Genomic DNA, 18,660 nt, shown 5'->3' with positions numbered 1-18,660 from the left:
AAAACTTGGACGTTACTTCTAGAATGTTTTACCCTTATTTGAAAGTGATTATTCAGAGCATTCCAGGGATGGAGGGAACAGGAAGTACAAAGCCATCGAGCAAGAACCTGCTGTCCCGGGTTTGAGAAAGGTGAAACTAGAGCAGGGCGATGAAGAGGAAGAGACGAGAAGAGACGGAACGTGGGAGTCGTAAATGGCCAAATCAACGTGGAGCCTTAGGGGCCACTTGTGAGTTTAGTTCTTATTAGCTCCCTGCGAAGCCACGGAAGGATTTTACACGGCAGTGATGGATTCTGATTTCCATATTTCAGTGTCTCTTGTGGTTGTTTGGTGGCACCTGAATGGTAGGGGGTCAGGAATACAAGTGCAGGAGGCTGCCGCCGCCTTGTCTCCAAGGGGACACCATGGGGGCTTGGACGCAGCCGACAACAGGAGGGGTAGCGAAGGAGGGGGGTTGCTGACGGATGAGATGTGAGGGGAGGAGTGATTGAAGCGTCAAAGGTGTCACCTAGATGTTTGCTCTAGACTGACGGTCGTGCCTTTTACTGAGACCCAGAAGACTGGCAGAGTGACAGGGTTTGGTGGGTGTTGAAAGTCACGGCTTCTTAGTATAAATAGCATCTTCTATAGCACTGTGCTGTGGCATGCGGCCGCTGAAGATAATATTAAAGTAGATGGAATGTTGCTTTGGCATGTAGGTACAGAACTGCATTAACTCAGATACCGACTTTTGGCTGCTTCTGTCTCCTCTGTTTTCTATACTTGGTTGTTTCCAAAATGGAAGAGAGACTTGCACGGCTCTAAGCAGATGTTTCACGTGCCTGTGGTGCTAACCTTTAAGTGACTTCTTCTAGCCAGTCTTCTGTAGGCTGTGAGGTGTGTCTAACGTGTGCGCCTCACCCACCAAGTCCAGTGTGAGCTGCTCCCTTCCTTCCTTTGTGCACGCACTGAACCATGGCCATTTCCTACTCGTGCACGCATAATTCTTCACTGCACTCGCTAAGTCCGCCTTCTCTGCATAGCACCCTGCAGTTGGGCCCTCAAGAAACATTTGAATGAGTATAAACACAGATATTCCAGTCACTGATTCCAAAAGCTTATGATTTAAGTCTTGTGAGGGCTTTTCGAATATCAGAAATCCTTGAACTTGGGTCACTTAAATGAAGAATATTATACAAAGCCCAAGATTTATATGTTTTTCTGGGGATTAGAAAATGTGGTTAAAGGCAGAGTTTTAGAATCACAGAGAAAAGCTTGTTGCCAAAAATGTTCTAATGTGTTTTAGATAAAAACCTTATTTTTTCTTCTGTAAAGCATTTGGAAAGAGTAGGCTTCAGAAACCAGACTTTTACACCTAAATTATATGTACAAACTGAAAACAACCTAGATATTCCAAGCCGGTCAGCCCTGACTATCGCCAAGTTGACTGGATGGGCGCCATCTTTGTTTAGAAATGAGCTCATGTCACTCTGAGTTCTGGGCTGCCTGCATTTGGAGGAACAGCTCTGACACGCTTGTCTTCTGAATACACGAGAGAGAAACGCAGTCTCACCAGGCTGATTGATGCTAGGTAAGTAGTAGTGCTTTGGGAACAAAACCAAACTTGGGGACAAATGCTTTTACATTTGAGAATCATTTTGAGATTTATCTGGAGTAGAAATGTACGTGGGGCTAGGAAAGTAAATGTGCTATTAAAATGTCATCTTGAAAGTGGTAGCCCAAAGGTTTTTATTAGAATTCTTTCCGATAGCATACAGGTGCTGCTCAGTGACTATTTATTTGTGCCGGGTATTGTGCTAAGTGTGTGACATATATTATCTCATTTAATCCTCTCAAAGAAGACTAAATCCTGACAGATTGGTGTTATCTTCACTTATAAATTTAATTTAATCCAACTCACAACAAGGTGAAATTTGTTTCTCTCTTCAGTTTTGAACTCTTTTCTGATAAAATCTTACCAGTTGAAGCCTCACATTTCTGAACCCTTTGCCTGTAAGGTTTGTATTTATAGGGGTGACCCAGCAACTTCCTACATCACGATTTGCTATGAAAAATGCCTTTAGACATTTTAATTGATTTTTCTGGCTAATGAACGTTTGATTCACCGAGAGCCAAAGCAGTGAATATCTCCAGGTTATAATTAAGTAAGAGCAGAGATAGTAGGAAGTTAATACTTGCCAGTTTTGGGGGTCATTGCTACTTTAAATTTGGCATCCTTGCAGGAGGAGCTTGACTCTTTAGCCTAGTGTTTCTCAAACAGGGTTTATATATCACCCGTGTAAGAATTACCTGGGGTGTTTATTAAAAGACCAATTCCTGAGCCCCAAATTCAGTTCTAGAATGGGCCCAGGAAATTGCATTTCTGACGAGCGTCCCACCTGTGTTTTGGTAGACACTGTTGCTTGAGAACTGCTAATTTAGCTTACTCAAAGAAAAGAACATAGAAAGTAAGAATATATTTTAATACGGTTGCAAATGACGTGTGCATTCATTGGCCTGGGAGCTGGGCCGCCGATGTTCTGCTTTACTATGTGACCTTGGCACAATTATTTATCGTTTTGGAGCATCCATGTTCTCACTTGTAAAATAAAGATAATATCTACTTACCTCACAGAGTTGTTATGAGGGTCAAAACCACAAGCTAGCTTAATGTCACATTTAAGGGCTTTGGACCGAAGCAAATCTGGGCTCAGATTTCAGTTCTCCCCTGGCTTTGCCTTTTGCTAGCTTCGTGACCCCAAGCCCCAAATGGCTTGGGGTCATTGTTTCTATCCCTATAAAATCGGGACCAAAAGACCAATCCCACGGTACTAGTATAAGAAGTATATTCGATGGTTTCGTGAAAGGTGTGTAGTGCCTGTCTGATAAACGGTAGTTGTTGCTACTTGTTTTTGAAAATAGAGCGCTTGAGCCCAAAGTGGAGAGAAATGCCTAAGTGTAGGCTTGCGTAGCCACACGGGGGGGTGGGTGGGGGGGGAGGGTGAGCTGTGCTTTGTATGTGAAGATGAGGCCGGTGCTCCACTGCCGTAAAGAACTGAGTTTGGAAGGTGAAGGCACTCCCTGGCGCTCCTGCTGCTTCAGTAACCCACGGCCTAGAATGAGGAGTATACGCTGAAAATGGAGAAATGACCGCTGGTTCAAACTGGGTATCGACCTTGGGGACTTGTGATCCCAGCAGCTATACTAACTTGCAGACACCGACGCGATTGTCAAGAAGAAAATAGGATGCTTTTAGTCCTTTTTCTGAAAATAGTTCATCTACTTTTTAGATCGGTGATTTGAAACATACACATAATCTTAGCCAAAGCCCAAGGTAGAATCAGAAGTAGGAATGGAACTTGGCTTTGGTCCTTGTGTTAAGTTGCTGTGATGATCGGTTCTGACTGGTGGCAGTTTTGTAGGTTTCTCTCTGATGGTTCCATTCCATAGAGCGCCTCTTCAGAAATTTGTCAAAGATAGAATTACTCACACACCCTAGCTGCCTTTATCAGCAGAGTTCTGGAGAAACTTTTCACGGCACTGAACACATGCTCTGGTTTGTCCTGCAGGTAGTTTTTTGTAGGGGAAAATGGGACTGTTTTGTTACACTGTCCTGTTGCTTTTCCTCAGTCTGGTAGTGGCACCAATGAAAAGCCTTCAGAATCTTTAACGAACGTCCTGGACCCGGCACAGCACATCCGTGTAAGATAATGGCCCAACAAGCGAACATCGGGGAGCTGCTCTCCATGCTGGACTCCTCCGTGCTGAGTGTGCGTGATGACGTCACAGCTGTCTTTAAAGAGAATCTCACTGCCGGTGAGCAAGACCATATTGTCTCCAGCTTATCTGCTAATCAGAGGAGATTGGCCTGGAGGGGACTAGGACGGTGCCGATGAATTCTGGTTTTCATCTTCTAAGGCAGCGGTGTCCAAACTGTTTTCAGCGTTTTTCACCAAGGCCCATATGCGGTAAAATACACAAACAGCCGGGCCACTCACTCGAGGTGAAGTACGTATTGCCTCACCTGTTTATTTAAGTAAACTAAATATATTTTTGGAATTTGCTGCAGGCCAATTAACAATGGATTGCGGGCCAGTTGGCCCACGGGCGGCAGTTTTGACACCCCTGTTCTAAGGAGTCTTTAAAACCACCAGTAAAGACCACACACTGCTGGATTCACTCTATATGTGGTTTTAGCTTTTAATTGTGGAAATATTCAAATACCCAAATATAGACATAAGAATACTAACCCCACAAACTCAGCGCCAACATTTCTGCCATTCTTTTTTCTTAACCTCCTGGACTCTCTCCCACCCAATGTCTTAAAGCAAATCCCAGATATGTCATTTTACTGTAAATCAAATATGTGATTTTTAATATGAAAAATGCTTAATCTTTCTTTAATCAGAGGAATACAAATTTAAATAGTACCCTTTTTTGCTTACCAGGTTAGTAAAAAAATCCGATGTTGATCATAGAAATGGATGTTGTTAGCAGGAGAATGTATTGTTTAACCTTTTGGGAGTATCTATCATCAATTCAAAAGCATGTACCATCTGGCCCACTCGTAAGAATCTGTATTTCATTGTAGCCTTAAATGAAGTACAGTGAAAAATTGGAAAAAGCCAACTGTCCTTCAGTAGATGGATGGTTAAATTATGTGAGAAGAAGAGGTCAGGAAGGTCGTAGGTGCTGCCATGGGAAGGTGTCGGCAGCATCTTGTTAAGGGGAAAACGCGCACAGGCTATGGGCGTATGGACGTGGGACTGTGCGTGCGCGCATGTATGTGCAAGATTGTGCAGCAGGAAAAGATTTGAAAGGACACGTACCAAACGCAAGGGTGTTTTCTGCAGAGTGGCTTGGGAGGCAGGTGGTAAGGGGAGTTTCACTTTCCTTTTATGTGTTTTCTTACAGTCTGAATTGTTAACAATAGGCAGAAATTATTTTTGTAAATAAAAAAGATAGTGTTCCATGTGCTTTTATGGATATTTAGGCAAATCAACTTGGTATTATCCTATTGTCAAACCTAAATTAATGTAAGGAGGCAGAAATGTAATGCTTCATAAAGCTTTGGGTAGCATCTGAAGAAACACATTCTGGATTTTGTGACAGGCACCTATTTGCGGGAAGTTTAGAATGTTAAAGGAAATAACTGTTACCGACTGCCCTTTTCTTTATTCAGACCGTGGTCCGATGCTTGTAAACACCTTGGTGGATTATTACCTGGAAACCAATTCTCAACCGGTATTGCAGATCCTGACGACCTTGCAAGAGCCACACGATAAGGTAACTGCTGGCATGTACGAGTAAGGCATTCAGCACCGTCTCCACAAGTAGTGTGGCAGCGTCTGTGCAAACCCACTGTGCAGTCCGCCCAGAGCTTACTCCTGCCAGCTGTGTGTGCCGTAGAGGATGTTGTTATAACCACATGTAAAAACAATTTGCAGGACCTGTGTTTCATGAAAAGTTTACAAAATAAAACACTTCAGAGGCTTTTGAAGCTCTTGCTGTTTAAAGCAATCCTGTAATCCCAATACTATAACTGTGCAATGACAATTGGATCCATAAGGCACCTCTCTTTGAAGCCATAAACTTGTAATCAATATGGGAAAGTGTGTACGTGCAGGTAACTAATGGGGCTACCTGACAAGCTCCGTTGCCTGGCACAAGGCCCTTGGACGGTTCCTTCTGTTTTGTTTTTTGCTCTTATTTCTGTTGGTGGTAAATAGCCAACAAGGCACTGTAGTGGCAGACTGGGGAGGTCTGGAGCTCGTGTGCCAGTGACGTGACTCCGATTTGAAGGCCTTGTCATTGGCTGCTTCTTACGGGACATCCTGTTTGATTTTTACTCTGGGCTGAGTTTTAACTTCTGCTCCTACCTGATTTATATTTGGGGCCAATCATGTGGGCAATCAATCGCTGCTTCCAGCGGGATCCCCTCACAGCTTCCACCCCCCACACAGGCTGGAGCCCAGTGGTTATGGTTACCAGTGGCCTGCTGGGACTTCAGAGCGGGTGTCCTCCCACAGGCAGGCCTGTGTAAGGGGATCCTTTCTCAGGAATTGCAAACTGGCTGCCCTCTCAGGCCAAATGCAACACTGCTGTTTTCCCACGTGGTTTATAAAACCTTGACTTTGACCTCTTTACCTGCATGACCTTTAACTTCACATGAGAGGGAAGACTTGTGGGCCTGGAGTACCTCACTGCTGGTTATTTGTGTGAACCTCATACACTCATAGGAGGATTTCCCTGGGTTCCCTTGACCCCCACCTCCAGCTTTATTGAGACATATTTCCTTGTTCTTTCACATTTTTAGCACCTCTTGGACAAAATGAATGAGTACGTGGGCAAAGCCGCCTCTCGGTTATCCACCCTCTCCCTGCTGGGGCACGTCATAAGGCTGCAGCCATCTTGGAAGCATAAGCTCTCTCAAGCACCTCTTTTGCCTTCTTTACTAAAATGTCTCAAGGTACGGTGTTATAAGGATTCCAACGAAATGACTGTGAATATCGTTTCTGAAATGTTGAGTAGTTTAAAGCAAGCAAGCTAGGTTTTAACTTTACGAGTTGGAAGACTCCTAGGCATTTGGCTTTTCTCACTCAACACCAGAGTTGGGATTTAGTGGGCACATTCTCAGTGCGTCACTGTGACCGTCGGGTATCTTTTGTCCAAGCACAAACGATACCATTTCAGTCAGATCGGTTCAACATTTCGTCGTCCCAGCCCTCTCCGATTTCATCATCGTCTAGCCTTCCCTCAGTTAAAAATATGCTGGTTTGTCTTGGGGGAAGCTCCATTTCTAAGTTCCCTCTTAGCTAACAGAAAAAGGGCTAACAGGCTCTTAACCATTTAGGAGCATGTCTGGTTCCAGCTCTAAGGAAGGTGCCTACTGAGTTGCATTCTACTTTCCTGCACTAACCTTAGCGCGTCTTTCTACATTGGGAGGCAAAGCCTAAATAGAACTTTAAGGTTTTCGTTTTGACAGTGGCTTCCTGAAATACTCAGGGCTATTTGCTTAATCTGTTTTAATTCCTGGACTTGTTTCCTATCTATAAAATGAGAAAACGTGGTTAATATTAACTGCCTGTACCTCACCGAGACATGAAAATGTCCAGTAGTATTTGTTCCCGGATGGCAGTACCTTTGGGTTCATCTGATACAGCACTGTGCAAATTGATTTTTGTCTCTGCCAAAAGCGTAACTTTTATTATCCCTAGAGGTGGGTTCCAAGGAGTCACAGTGGTAGGGGGGTCATATAACGTGCATGTAATGTTAAAAAACAGGAACAATTTTAACAACTTAATTTTTTAAGCGAATGGCTTGATGAGAATGTAATTCAATTTGGAGTCACACCACTTAGTTCAGATTGCAAAACTACTTATCTTTTCCCAAAGGACAAGCCTTGAAAATCACTTGTGGACTATTACCCAAGCCTTCGGCTAGAATGTTATAAAATTAGGATTAGTCCTTTTTACTGGAACTCATGTATTCTTGATTCTCCTACCAATATTTTATGTTCTTACTAGATATCTGCCATAACAAAAGATACGGTGCTTGATGTAAAAACTAAACATATTTAAAACTTGATTTCCAGACGCATAGATTCCTTTTTCAATAGGAATAATGAATGTCTTAGTGTCTGTGGAAGTCTTTTGATTACTATCTTGTTTCTTAAATCTGAATTCCGGTTACTTGGCAAACATTCATGATTTAATTATGGGTCAGGTGAGCTACTGTAGCTCGTCTAGTTGATTCATTATCCATTGGGTATTAAGTGTCTTTAATTAGCATAAAGTTATAGGACTTGATATTTCAACTGTAGCCATGGTCGGAGGTCACCATACCTTCTTTCACTTGCTGATTTCTAAACACTGCCACCAAGGTGAGCCATGAAGTAGACTTGTTAGTGCTGTACTAATTTCTTGTTACGTTGCAATCCTTTAAAGAGTAGTGGCATTACTTGTCAGTGTGTAGTGTTTTTTAAAATTGACTTTTAAAAGGTAACTATTTTAGGATTTGGTTGAATGAACAAAAGCAGCAGCATTCCTTTGTTCTGTTAAAAAGTGCCTTCTCGTCCTTCCTCCACGTGCAGTCTATACGACATTCTCAGGCTTTGGGACTTGGGCATCACCAAGCCAAGTTTAAGTTCCTTTCCCAGACGATGGTATCCAGGGGCATGGAGCGGTCCTCATACTTTTTCTGCTGAGCCTGTTTCAGTGTTGTCCCTCCAAATCCCTGAGGGATTTATGGGCAGGGAAGGGCGTCTGGACAGACCTCTCACTGGTGATCCCCTTGGTATCTAGACCCTCCGTGTGCCGTCACGCTGACCCCAGTGCCGCGCCTGACACGTGTTTCTTCTGCAGATGGACACTGATGTCATCGTCCTCACCACAGGCGTCTTAGTGCTGATAACTATGCTGCCAATGATCCCACAGTCAGGGAAGCAGCACCTGCACGACTTCTTTGACATTTTTGGCCGTCTTTCGTCGTGGTGCCTCAAGAAACCAGGTAAAGCTCTGCTGTGTGCCTATCGCACTCCACCAGGTGAATGCTTCCGTTATTGACAAACAGGTCGTGAGCTGGAAGGGAACGATGGGTTGGATTTGACAGCTGAGATGGGTGGTTGTCACTAGTCAGGTGAGGAAATACTTGGGATGCGTCCTTCGGAGTCACAAATGGGCAGCATGACTATTAAGATACCTTCGGGTCCTGTGGGCTTAAAGGATTCGTTTTCAGGTAGGATGTAGAACTTCCTGATTTTCAGTAAAGTGAAAAACAACTTCAGTATCTGTGCTGTAGCAGTCTAAGCGTGAGCTTGCGCACATTTTTGCCCCCCGCCGGTCTGTTGGGGCAGAACATACACTGCTGGTTCTCAGAAGCCGTTCAGTGCATGCGGACCAGGAGGAGGAGGAGGGAAAACGCAGGATGTGCTAATTAATTAGCATTCTCGTCTCCAGGGCAGTGGGATGTTTCTCCATCTCGGCAGGTAGCGCAGGTCTATCGGAGCGATTCGGAAGCTAGACGCATGTGACATTCGGGATCTTGTGGTGATCCCAGCATGAAAGGATGGCGTGTGGGAGCCCTGTGGCTTCCAATGCAGGATGAAGTACAGCACAGGCTCATGTGACACTGGCTTATTCAGTGGGCTCTTGTTGTGGCGAAGGGATGGTCTGCCCATTATACAAGGAACTCTCTGTATACTGTGCACTTGGGGGTCTAGGGCAGGCGAGATTAACTCAGTTTTCTTTCTCCCACTTTTAGCTCTTTAAGTTAATTTCAGAAGAAGAATTTTTTTCACTCTAATTACAAATCTGCATAGCTAAAACTACATAGTGATTTTCAAAGGTTCTCATGCATTCATTCGTTCCCCAAATTTGAATGCCGGTTGTGCACCAAGCTCAGTCCCAGGCACTAGGAGTACAGAGGTGGGCACGACAGTGCCATTTTGAGGAGCCAGATGCCCATAGGGCAATGGAGAAGTGTAATTACTAATGTCAGGGAAAGCGAGCGACCCTCATGATACAGGCAGTTCAGTATTGTGAGACTGTCTGGGGTCCTTTTGAAGGGCTGCCTGGACAACAGGGCAGAGGTTTGATCAGTCAGAGCCTTGTGGGTCATTCGGAGTAGATTGGATTTCGTCTGAAGGTTGGAGGGAGCCACTGGTGGGTTTCAGTAGGGGACTGGTGTGTCCGCACCTGCGCTTTAGAAAACCATTCTGGCTATCTTTGGAGCAAGCTGGGAATGTTTGTATGCCCAAAGTCAGGCTGACGGCCTCGGGTTCATGTCTCTTCTGCACACACCCATCTCGTGTCCAGCCAAGAGTCTCCTCCCAATGGTTTTCTTTTTTAGGCCACGTGACAGAAATCTACCTTGTCCATCTCCACGCCAGTGTGTATGCTCTCTTTCATCGCCTCTATGGAATGTACCCTTGCAACTTTGTCTCTTTTCTGCGGTCTCACTACAGTATGAAGGAGAACTTGGAGACTTTTGAGGAAGTGGTCAAGGTAAGCGCGAACCACTCATTTATTTGATAACTGTGTAGACAAGCTGCATTTATGACTTTTGTGTTAAATGGTAGACAGGAATTTTGAAAAGAAGTTCCGCTGCTCTCCCCCCCCACAGCCCTAGGCAACCACTGATCCACTTTCTGCCTTTGTAGACTTGCCTATAGTGAAGATTTCACATAAATGGAATCATAATGTCTGCTCTTCGTGACTGACTTCTTTCATTTAGCAGTGTTTCAGGGTCCATCCATGTTACAGCTCGTATGAGTACTTCATTCCTTTTTATTGTCAGATAGTAATTCCGTTGTATGGAGATACCACAGAAATTCAGCCTTTTATAATTTGTCAACCCAAACTCTTCTAGCCAATGATGGAACACGTGCGAATTCATCCGGAATTAGTGACTGGATCCAAGGACCATGAACTGGACCCTCGGAGGTATGGAAACTGTAGTGACACAGCATTTTAGAGAATCTCATGGGAGATTGAAAGTGTGGTCCAGGAATTGCCCCTCTGGGGCCTTATTTGGGAATACAGGTTCTTCTGCTCATAGGATCATTCCATTTTGAAGGACTTGTGCAGTGAAAACTTTCCTTTTTTCCATTGTTGCTGTCTTTTTTCTAGAACTCCTAGTTTTCAAATTAGGACCTCTTGGAGTGGTTCTCTGCTTTTCTTTGTGCGCCTGTTTTTTCTCTCTGCTCTTTTCTATTTCCTGAAGATGTTCTTATCTTTAGTTTTTAATCTTTCTATTATAGTTTCATTTCTACCACCATGTTTTCAATACCTAAGAGCTCTTTAGTTCTCTGAATGTTACTTTTATAGTAGCCAGTTTCTGTTTCATGGATGCAAGCTCTCATATCTTTAAGAATGTTGTAGTTGGGTTTTTTTAGTGGTTTTGGGAGGTGGTACAATTGGATGTGTATGTTCAGTCTACTCGATTAACTTAGAAGCCTCCTGGGACAACCTCCAGAACTTCACTCACTTTGATTGGCAGAGGTTATCTGGCTTTTGAAGAAAGCTCTAACACAAAAGATAAGAGACCAATGTAAAGAAGAGAAAAGGGAGCTAGAAACTGATAATACAGAGAGCAGTAGAAAATGTCTGCAGTAGCTACAGAGATGAAGTATTTGTGCATATATACGAAGGTCAGGATACCACAGAAGGGGACAGTCAGACTAAAGAAAGAACTCTTGAAAAATGTAAAAATCATATCCATAAAAAACATTTCAGTAAAAGAATTGGAAGATAAAACCTAGAATGTCTCAGGAAGCATAATCAAAGGCTCAAGATAAGTAATATGGGAAGAAGGATGAGAAATTTCAAATAATTAGTGCAGGAAGCCCAACATGCAATAACAAAGAGTTTTAAAAAGAGAGGAGAAAGCTTTGGTGGGGGAAGAAATTGTGAGAGAAATAATAGAAGAAAATTTCCAATACAAGTACAAATAATACAAGAAAACACATAATGCAATCATTGGAAGATATAACTTTCCAGATTGAAGGGGTTTCCTTAGTGCTCAGCTTAATGAATGAGAAAGAGTGCTGCTAAGTCTCAATACTGTGAAATTTGAGACTTAGGGATAAACCTTTTAGAGAGAGAAAAGTCCAAAACAGTAAGGATCAGAAATCAGAATGGTGTTAGTTTCTGAAACACCTTCAAAACTGAGAGAGAGGGATTTTCAACTTATAATTCTATACCCAGCCAAATTGCCTATCAAGTATGAGCCATTTTTAGATAAGCAAGGACTCAAATTTATCTCATAGACGCTCTCTCAGCTAAGCACCGGAACGTGTGTTTCACCGAAACGGAGTAAAATCTAGGAAGACCCACAGTCCAGGAAACAATGCACCTGACTTAGGATCATGGTCCAGGGGAGTCTTGGGATAACACTGTGGCAGTGCTGAGAACAAGCAGTCCAGACTGAAGTGGGGGTGAGAGGGCCCCAGCAGGAGGCTCTTTCGGGAGGGGGTGATTAATCCCGGTAGGCTATTTGCATTTCATTATGTAAAGATTATATTACGCATTATTTCAAAGCTGTTAGAGTAAGTTTAAGAAGAATTAGTAATGGATATACAGAAGACTGAGGAAAAGGAGCAGAAAAATTCATACTCCAGGACAAACTAAATCAAGAAAAAAAGGAAATATTGTTGCAGTATGACTTTGGCTCAGTCCTGAATAGTACTTATGTAGTCATAATTGTTGAAAATCAATTTGAAAAAGAATAAAACAATGATATGTTTGAAAGCATTGGGAAGGAGGGAAAAGGATGTATGAAAGTGACCTGCGTCCTCACTTACCAAAATTGTATCGTCTGAAAGAAAGTAAGTGGATAATGGAGCAGGTAAATGTTATGTTAATTGTTAGGACTTTGTAGAACATTTGGCAAATACTGAAGCATCAGGGAAAAGAAACCATCACCCAAAACTTCAGGTCTTTTCATTTGAATTCTTAGTGTGGTCATCTCTATTTATGGAATATCTCTGCGTAGTTTTGTATCCTTTATTCATGTAGGATCATATCCTGAGCATTTTATGTCATTTGATCTTTGAAACCATGATTTTTAAAACCAACTTTAGTAAGAGGCACTTTAGATACAATAAAATTCATCAATTTTATTGATGATACAATAAAATTCATCAATTTTATTAAGTTTTGACCATCACGTAAAAGAATGTTTCATTGCCCAGAAAGTCCTCCTTGCCCTTTGTCAGGCCCCCTCACTCTTGGCAGCCATTGATCTGCTGAAAGCATGCTTTTTTTGGTGTGTAATCATTTTTCTTCCGTAGAATATAGCTGTTTGGTTGGACTTCGGGTTTTATGCTTCTTCTTTTTCTGTTACAAGCTGTGCTGGTCATTGTACGTCTTAATGTACATGTTTCCATAGGCTAAATTCTTCGAAGTGGAGCTGTGGATCCCATAACAGCAATTTTTAGACAATTCCTTACATGTCATCGTGGGCTTTCTCACTATATTTGTGGTCTAGGGATGGGTTAGAATCCCAAGGCTTTGGTAGGAAATCTTAAATCAGCCTCAGTTACCTGGCAGTTTCTGGGTCTCCCTGTTCTTTGATTACCTTCGTTCCAAAGGGGATTTTCCCCTGGTGAGTCACTGCTCTGCATAGTTCGTTTCTGTTTTGAGGCTAGGCCTAGTCTCTTGTTGATGAAGTTATCGGATTAGTTTCTGATAACTTGCTATAACCGTTTGAAATAGGGATGTTACAGGTTTGTGACATGAATAGCTAATTTCTTTCTTTGGTAGTACTAATTAGTACTAATTACTATATGGGCTGGCATGGTTCTGCCTTGATCTGTGCTAGCCTTAGCTCAGCGCTGGCATTGAGTTAGCACTCTTACATATTTGACTATTTGATTAAATGGATTACAACATGCATTTCTTGACTTTCATTGCCTTTTCCAGGTGGAAGAAATTAGAAACACATGATGTTGTGATAGAGTGTGCCAAAATCTCTCTGGACCCTACAGAAGCCTCCTATGAAGACGGCTATTCTGTGTCTCACCAAAACTCAGCCCGCTTTCCTCATCGTTCAGCCGATGTCACCACAAGCCCTTATGTTGACACACAGAATAGCTATGGTAAAAACTGACTTTGGTACTTATCTGCTTTATCACTTTGTCTCTGGAAAGCATTGTTTATTTTTGTTGATTTTATTTTCTTTTCCTAGAATAAGACTTAGTTCAGCTCCTAGGAGCTGTTTCCCAAATATTTAAAATTTGAATTTACCTCCATTTACTTCTGGTGAATTCCTTCTTCAAGTTGAATTTAGTCCCATGCCCTTGGTCTCCTCCCTGATCATATGCCAACACACGTGGATGTGCCTTTAGTGCTTAAAAAAGAAAATGGATTGAAAGATTTGACTTGTGGGCTCCCCCTCCTGAGGGAACCTTTCTGCTTTTCAGACACGTCCAGTGAGCCCGTGTGGGCTGTAGAACTCACACCGTGTGAGCCAGTGTGGACAGTTTAGAGCTGCATTCGGAGAAATGTCCAGGCTTCCCTGCAGGCAGCACCCACTGAAGTTGTCGTCCAGTGTGTGTCTATTCAAGTGGTCCTGAATCTTAGCTGGACAGCAAACCTGACTGAGCTTTGTCTAGGGAACCTTGTGAATGTGACTTTGTCCTCAGGGGTGGCAGGAGTCCCCTCGGGTTTTTTCAGTACAGAGAACTGAATCGAATTGACGGGTCTAGAGGCCCATACTGGTGGTGGGAGTCAGCAGAACCCTCACTCAGCCCGTGTGCTCTTTCCCTTTCATTCCAGGGATTGCTGCCTCCACCCCTTACTGCACATCCCGGCTGTCGTCGTTCAGCTCGCCAGGGCAGCTGCCTCCGACTCTGAGCGCCCCGTCGACACGGCCGTTAACTGAACCGCCACAAGTATGGTGTCAAATAGTGCCTGCTTTCTCCTCTGCCTGCTGCTGAAGCTGACCATTGGGTCAGAATTGAGCGTATGGTCTGGGAAAGTCTCACACTGCTCATTTCCAAAGGAGTCATTTTTAAGGATATGTGATATTAACAAAGGCCACTTGGGTTTCTCTTGGCATCTAGACTTACCAAAGGGGATTTGTCTCTTTGTAAAGCTTTAATAAGATACCTTTTTCCAGTTAACAGTGACCATTGGTCCTGGTATAAACCGTGGGATGATACAGGATTCACTCCTCATTGCTGATATGCCTTCTTGACTTCGCAGGCTACCTTTTGGAGCCCGTCTGTGGTTTGTGGTATGACCACTCCTCCAACGTCTCCCGGAAATGTCCCACCCGATTTGTCACACCCTTACAGTAAAGTCTTCGGTACAACTGGTACGTGTGTCTTAGGTTGGGGTGGGTCGGTCGGTTGGGGCCTGCCTTTCGTGACCAGGAACTGTCTCTCAGATCTTACAGTGAGTTTGGGGGTCACTTGCAGCAGTGAACCCGTTTTTGACACTTCAAAACCTCGGGGGCTTTCAGAACATGTAAAGTGAACCTTAAAAAAAAAAGGTTGATTTCGATGCCCAGAAAGCAGCATTCTTTGCAGTAGCAGTTAGGCTGAAGATAATTTGGCCATTGTTCTACTAGTTAGGCTCAGTGCCTGTGTGTTCTGTTCTTATCTCTGAGCAGGTGGGAAAGGGACTCCTCTGGGAACCCCGGCGACCTCACCCCCTCCAGCCCCGCTCTGCCACTCGGATGACTACGTGCACATTTCACTCCCGCAGGCCACAGCTGTACCCCCCAGGAAGGTATGCTCGGCCCGTCTGTGCCCCTCTGCCAAGCACAGTGACCCGCTGGCAGACTCACCGGGGGAAGCCTATTATGCCAGAGAGAATTCTGCCCTAAAATGGGACGGTTGGAAGCAGAACTATTGAAAATAGACTAATCAGCAGCTCTCAAAGTGTGATCTGCTGACCCCAGGGGTCCCGAAACCCTTGCAGGGAACCCACTAGGTTGGGACTGCTTTCATGGTAATGCTAAGCTGTTCTTTGCCCTTGGACTCTGTTGGCATTTGCACTCGTGCTACAGCAACAATGGCGGGTAAATGGCTGGCCCCTTAGCACGAATCGAGGCATACACCCAACTCCGGTGGGCACTGCATCCTTCTTCCTTGACATGCTCTTTCAGTTTGAAAGAAGAAAAGAAAAACCAAAAACCTAACTTAAGAGTGTTCTGTAGAAAAAAGCAGTAAAAGTTACTAATTTTACGAAGTCTTGGCTCTTGAGAACGTGTATGTGTCACATTCTCTGTGATAAAAAAGGAAATATACACAAAGCACTTTATTGCATTCCAAAGTGTGGTGGAAATCTCAAGCACTTGTGCGATTGTCTGAGCTGAGAGGCGACCTGGGTGCTTTCTTTCATGGAGCACCACGCACACACTACGGTTCTTCAGGCCGGAGTCAGTGGCAGGCAGTTTCTTAGGACTGTAACCTTTAAGAAATTACCCCTTCTCCAGTTTGGGTGTAATATCAAAGATGGTTCTCCACAGTTAGCTGAAAAGTCTATTAATATACGTTTACTTCTTACAACTACATATGTGTGGGGCCCAGAATTTTGTTCATATACTTTAGCCAAAACAAATACTGCAACAGATGGAATACAGAGGCCGACGTGTGAATCCAGCTTTCTTCTGTTAAGCCAGATATTAAAGAGATTGCAAAAATAGAAAACAGCTCCACTCTTCTCACTAAGTTATTTTTGTTTTGGGAAATACAGATATTTTTCAGAAAAATATGTTATTTATGTTTACATGTAATGGGTGTGTTATTTTTAAGTGAATCAATGAGTATTTTAAAATGTGTTTTAATTTCTAATACAGTAACTACCAAGAGATATAACTGCATAAATAAAAGCTCTTGGGAGTCTCAATAATTTTTAAGATTATGAAGACATCCTAAGAGCAAACAGCTTGAGAACCACTGGGCTAACCTTTCAACTCCTTTATAACATGCTGAAAATTTAGATATTTAGGATTTTTCTCTTGCGTCGAGGCCATGTACATGGTTTTTGCCTTGTGAGGGAAACGGTCTCTGTCTTTTCAGGAGGAGAGAACAGACTCTGCGAGGCCGTGTCTGCAGAGACAACACCATCTTCCGAATGACAGGGGACCAGGTAAAATCTCGGAGTGACCATAGACCTTGTTTGTCTCCTCCTGTTGGGTTATCTGGAAACAGGGAAATTCTGTAAAAGACTGAAGCCTAGAAATAATTAAACATGAATGTACTTCATTCTAAAAGCAACTTAGTAACAGCGAAAATGGCTTTTAAGCGATTGCAGTGAAGGACCTATGTTTTGAGCCATTCAAGCTCTGGTTTTATGTGTTCTCTGAGACGTGAAGAACGGAGAATTTTCTTTTCTGTGGGATTATTTCTTGGCACCTTTAATTAGATTATTTATAAGATTTTAGTGTTCTGTAGTCGCCCCAGGAGAAGCACTTCAGCCTTCTCCACCCGGCAGGAAGCGTCTTTACAGATGTGTTCTGTTGCAGCGGAAGCAGTGTGCGGTGTCTTTCTTTGACTTGAGCGGTTTTTGTCTCTCCTCAGAAGAACTGTCTGGCAGCAAAGGTTCTGTCACTCTAAGTGACCTTCAGGTGTTTCTCGGTAACCTGGCCTTTGAAGAAGACAGCATAGAAAAAGACAAAGAAGAAGGTAACAGACGTGGGACCCTGGGCTTATTTATACGAGGTGCTGTGAGATGATAGAACCCCCGTCCTGCCCTAAAATCGGGATTTAGTGTCAACGCTCCCAGGCTGACCTGGTTTTTCTTCTCTTGGGAGGAAACGATGGGAGTTTTATTCCGGCTCCTATGCCAGGCAAAGAGGTGGTTTTTTGTGTCTGTCTGGGCGGCACGCAGCACATGGCAGCACGCAGCCCCACACTGCCTGGCCTTCCCCAGGTGGCCTGTTTACTGTGCTGTGTCTTGTCCCTCCCCCACAGCGGCAATATCTAAAGAACTTTCTGAGATCACGACGGCCGATGCTGAGCCCCTGGTTCCTCGAGGAGGCTTTGACTCTCCCTTCTACCGAGACAGCCTCCCGGGCTGTCCGAGGAAGACCCATTCCGCTGCCTGCGGTGCTCAGGGTGCCAGTGTGAATGCTGAGCCTTTGAACTCCTCCCTGGACAAGCTTGGGCCTGACACACCAAAGCAAGCGTTTACTCCCATCGACCTGCCCTGTGGGGGCGCCGAGGGCAGCCCTGCCGGGAACAGGGAGCGCCAGACTTCTCTGCAGACCAGTATCCTCACTCCCAGCCCTTGTAAAATCCCACCTCAGAAGGGCGCCGGCTTTGGAAGTGGGCAGCCTCCCCCGTACGATCACCTGTTTGAGGTGGCGTTGCCAAAGACGGCCCATCATTTTGTCAGCAAGAAGACCGAGGAACTACTACAGAAAGCAAAAGGACACACCGCGGAAGACTACAGGCCCTGCAGCTCCCCGGTGGAGGTGCTGGACAGGCTGATCCAACAGGGAGCAGACGCACACAGCAGGGAGCTGAACAAGTAAGGCGCTCCCATCCAGAGGCACCTGGTTCCCCTTTGTGTGGTCAGGCGGCCCTCCAGGCTGTTGCCTTTTCATAAATGTGCCGTTTGTGCCACTATTCTGTGAGGAAGTTCAGATGCTTCCACATTTGCTCTCAGAATTGGAAGATGACGTTATGGTATTTCAAATACAGGAATATCTGTCATGGTATCTCTCTAGCTGCAGATTTTCCCCCCTATTTTGGTAACGTAGTTCATAAGGTGCTGCTGGCCACTCACGGTGGCACACGGTAACCCATGGCAGCCCACGGCAGCTCATGCCAACCTCCAGCTGCTCACAGCAGCCCAGCTCCAGGGAGAGCTGTTGTTCACAGTCTTAGCTGTAGAGGGCGCAGCTCACTGGCCCATGTGGGAATCGAGCCGGTGACCTTAGCGTTAGGAGCACCGCGCTCCAACCACCTGATCCACTGGGCTGGCCCCTTGTTGCGATTAAAAGTCCGGAGACTTTTTTTTTTTTTTTTTTTTTGTAGGTAAGATCGGTAACTTTGTTATTCAAAATCTTTCTTCCTAGGTTGTCTTTACCGAGCAAGTCTGTGGACTGGACCCACTTTGGAGGTAAAGTTGTTAATTTCAGCTCCAAATACAGCCGTTATGGATCCTGCTTGCTTGTCGCCTTTTCTGTCCTTGAGGGAGGTGCCCTACAGGAAACCTCTTCCCCTTA

General features: G+C 44.3%; 1 protein-coding gene across 6 annotated transcripts in view; it reads left to right on the top strand.

Annotated features, from left to right (window-relative positions):
* TSC1 (TSC complex subunit 1) overlaps positions 1 to 18,660 on the top strand; it is a 39,143-nt gene that overhangs the window by 12,124 nt on the left and 8,359 nt on the right. For 5 of the 6 annotated variants that reach the window (XM_033122544.1, XM_033122549.1, XM_033122543.1 and 2 more), the window contains 14 exons: positions 3,610 to 3,795; positions 5,162 to 5,265; positions 6,296 to 6,448; positions 8,343 to 8,487; positions 9,829 to 9,983; positions 10,348 to 10,421; positions 13,401 to 13,576; positions 14,256 to 14,371; positions 14,685 to 14,796; positions 15,094 to 15,212; positions 16,508 to 16,577; positions 17,009 to 17,113; positions 17,402 to 17,960; positions 18,511 to 18,554. In XM_033122544.1, coding sequence (XP_032978435.1) covers positions 3,690 to 3,795; positions 5,162 to 5,265; positions 6,296 to 6,448; positions 8,343 to 8,487; positions 9,829 to 9,983; positions 10,348 to 10,421; positions 13,401 to 13,576; positions 14,256 to 14,371; positions 14,685 to 14,796; positions 15,094 to 15,212; positions 16,508 to 16,577; positions 17,009 to 17,113; positions 17,402 to 17,960; positions 18,511 to 18,554 — 2,038 coding nt within the window. In that variant the 5' untranslated portion in view covers positions 3,610 to 3,689. Of the gene's footprint in view, positions 1 to 1,394; positions 1,571 to 3,609; positions 3,796 to 5,161; positions 5,266 to 6,295; positions 6,449 to 8,342; positions 8,488 to 9,828; positions 9,984 to 10,347; positions 10,422 to 13,400; positions 13,577 to 14,255; positions 14,372 to 14,684; positions 14,797 to 15,093; positions 15,213 to 16,507; positions 16,578 to 17,008; positions 17,114 to 17,401; positions 17,961 to 18,510; positions 18,555 to 18,660 lie in introns of those variants that run through there. The other variant, XM_033122548.1, reaches the window with a different exon arrangement.

This window comes from Rhinolophus ferrumequinum, chromosome 12 (assembly GCF_004115265.2).
Source record: "Rhinolophus ferrumequinum isolate MPI-CBG mRhiFer1 chromosome 12, mRhiFer1_v1.p, whole genome shotgun sequence".
Classification (NCBI taxonomy): Eukaryota; Metazoa; Chordata; class Mammalia; order Chiroptera; family Rhinolophidae; genus Rhinolophus; species Rhinolophus ferrumequinum.
Note: the sequence above shows the minus strand (reverse complement) of the source record. Positions and strands in the feature narration are given on the sequence as shown.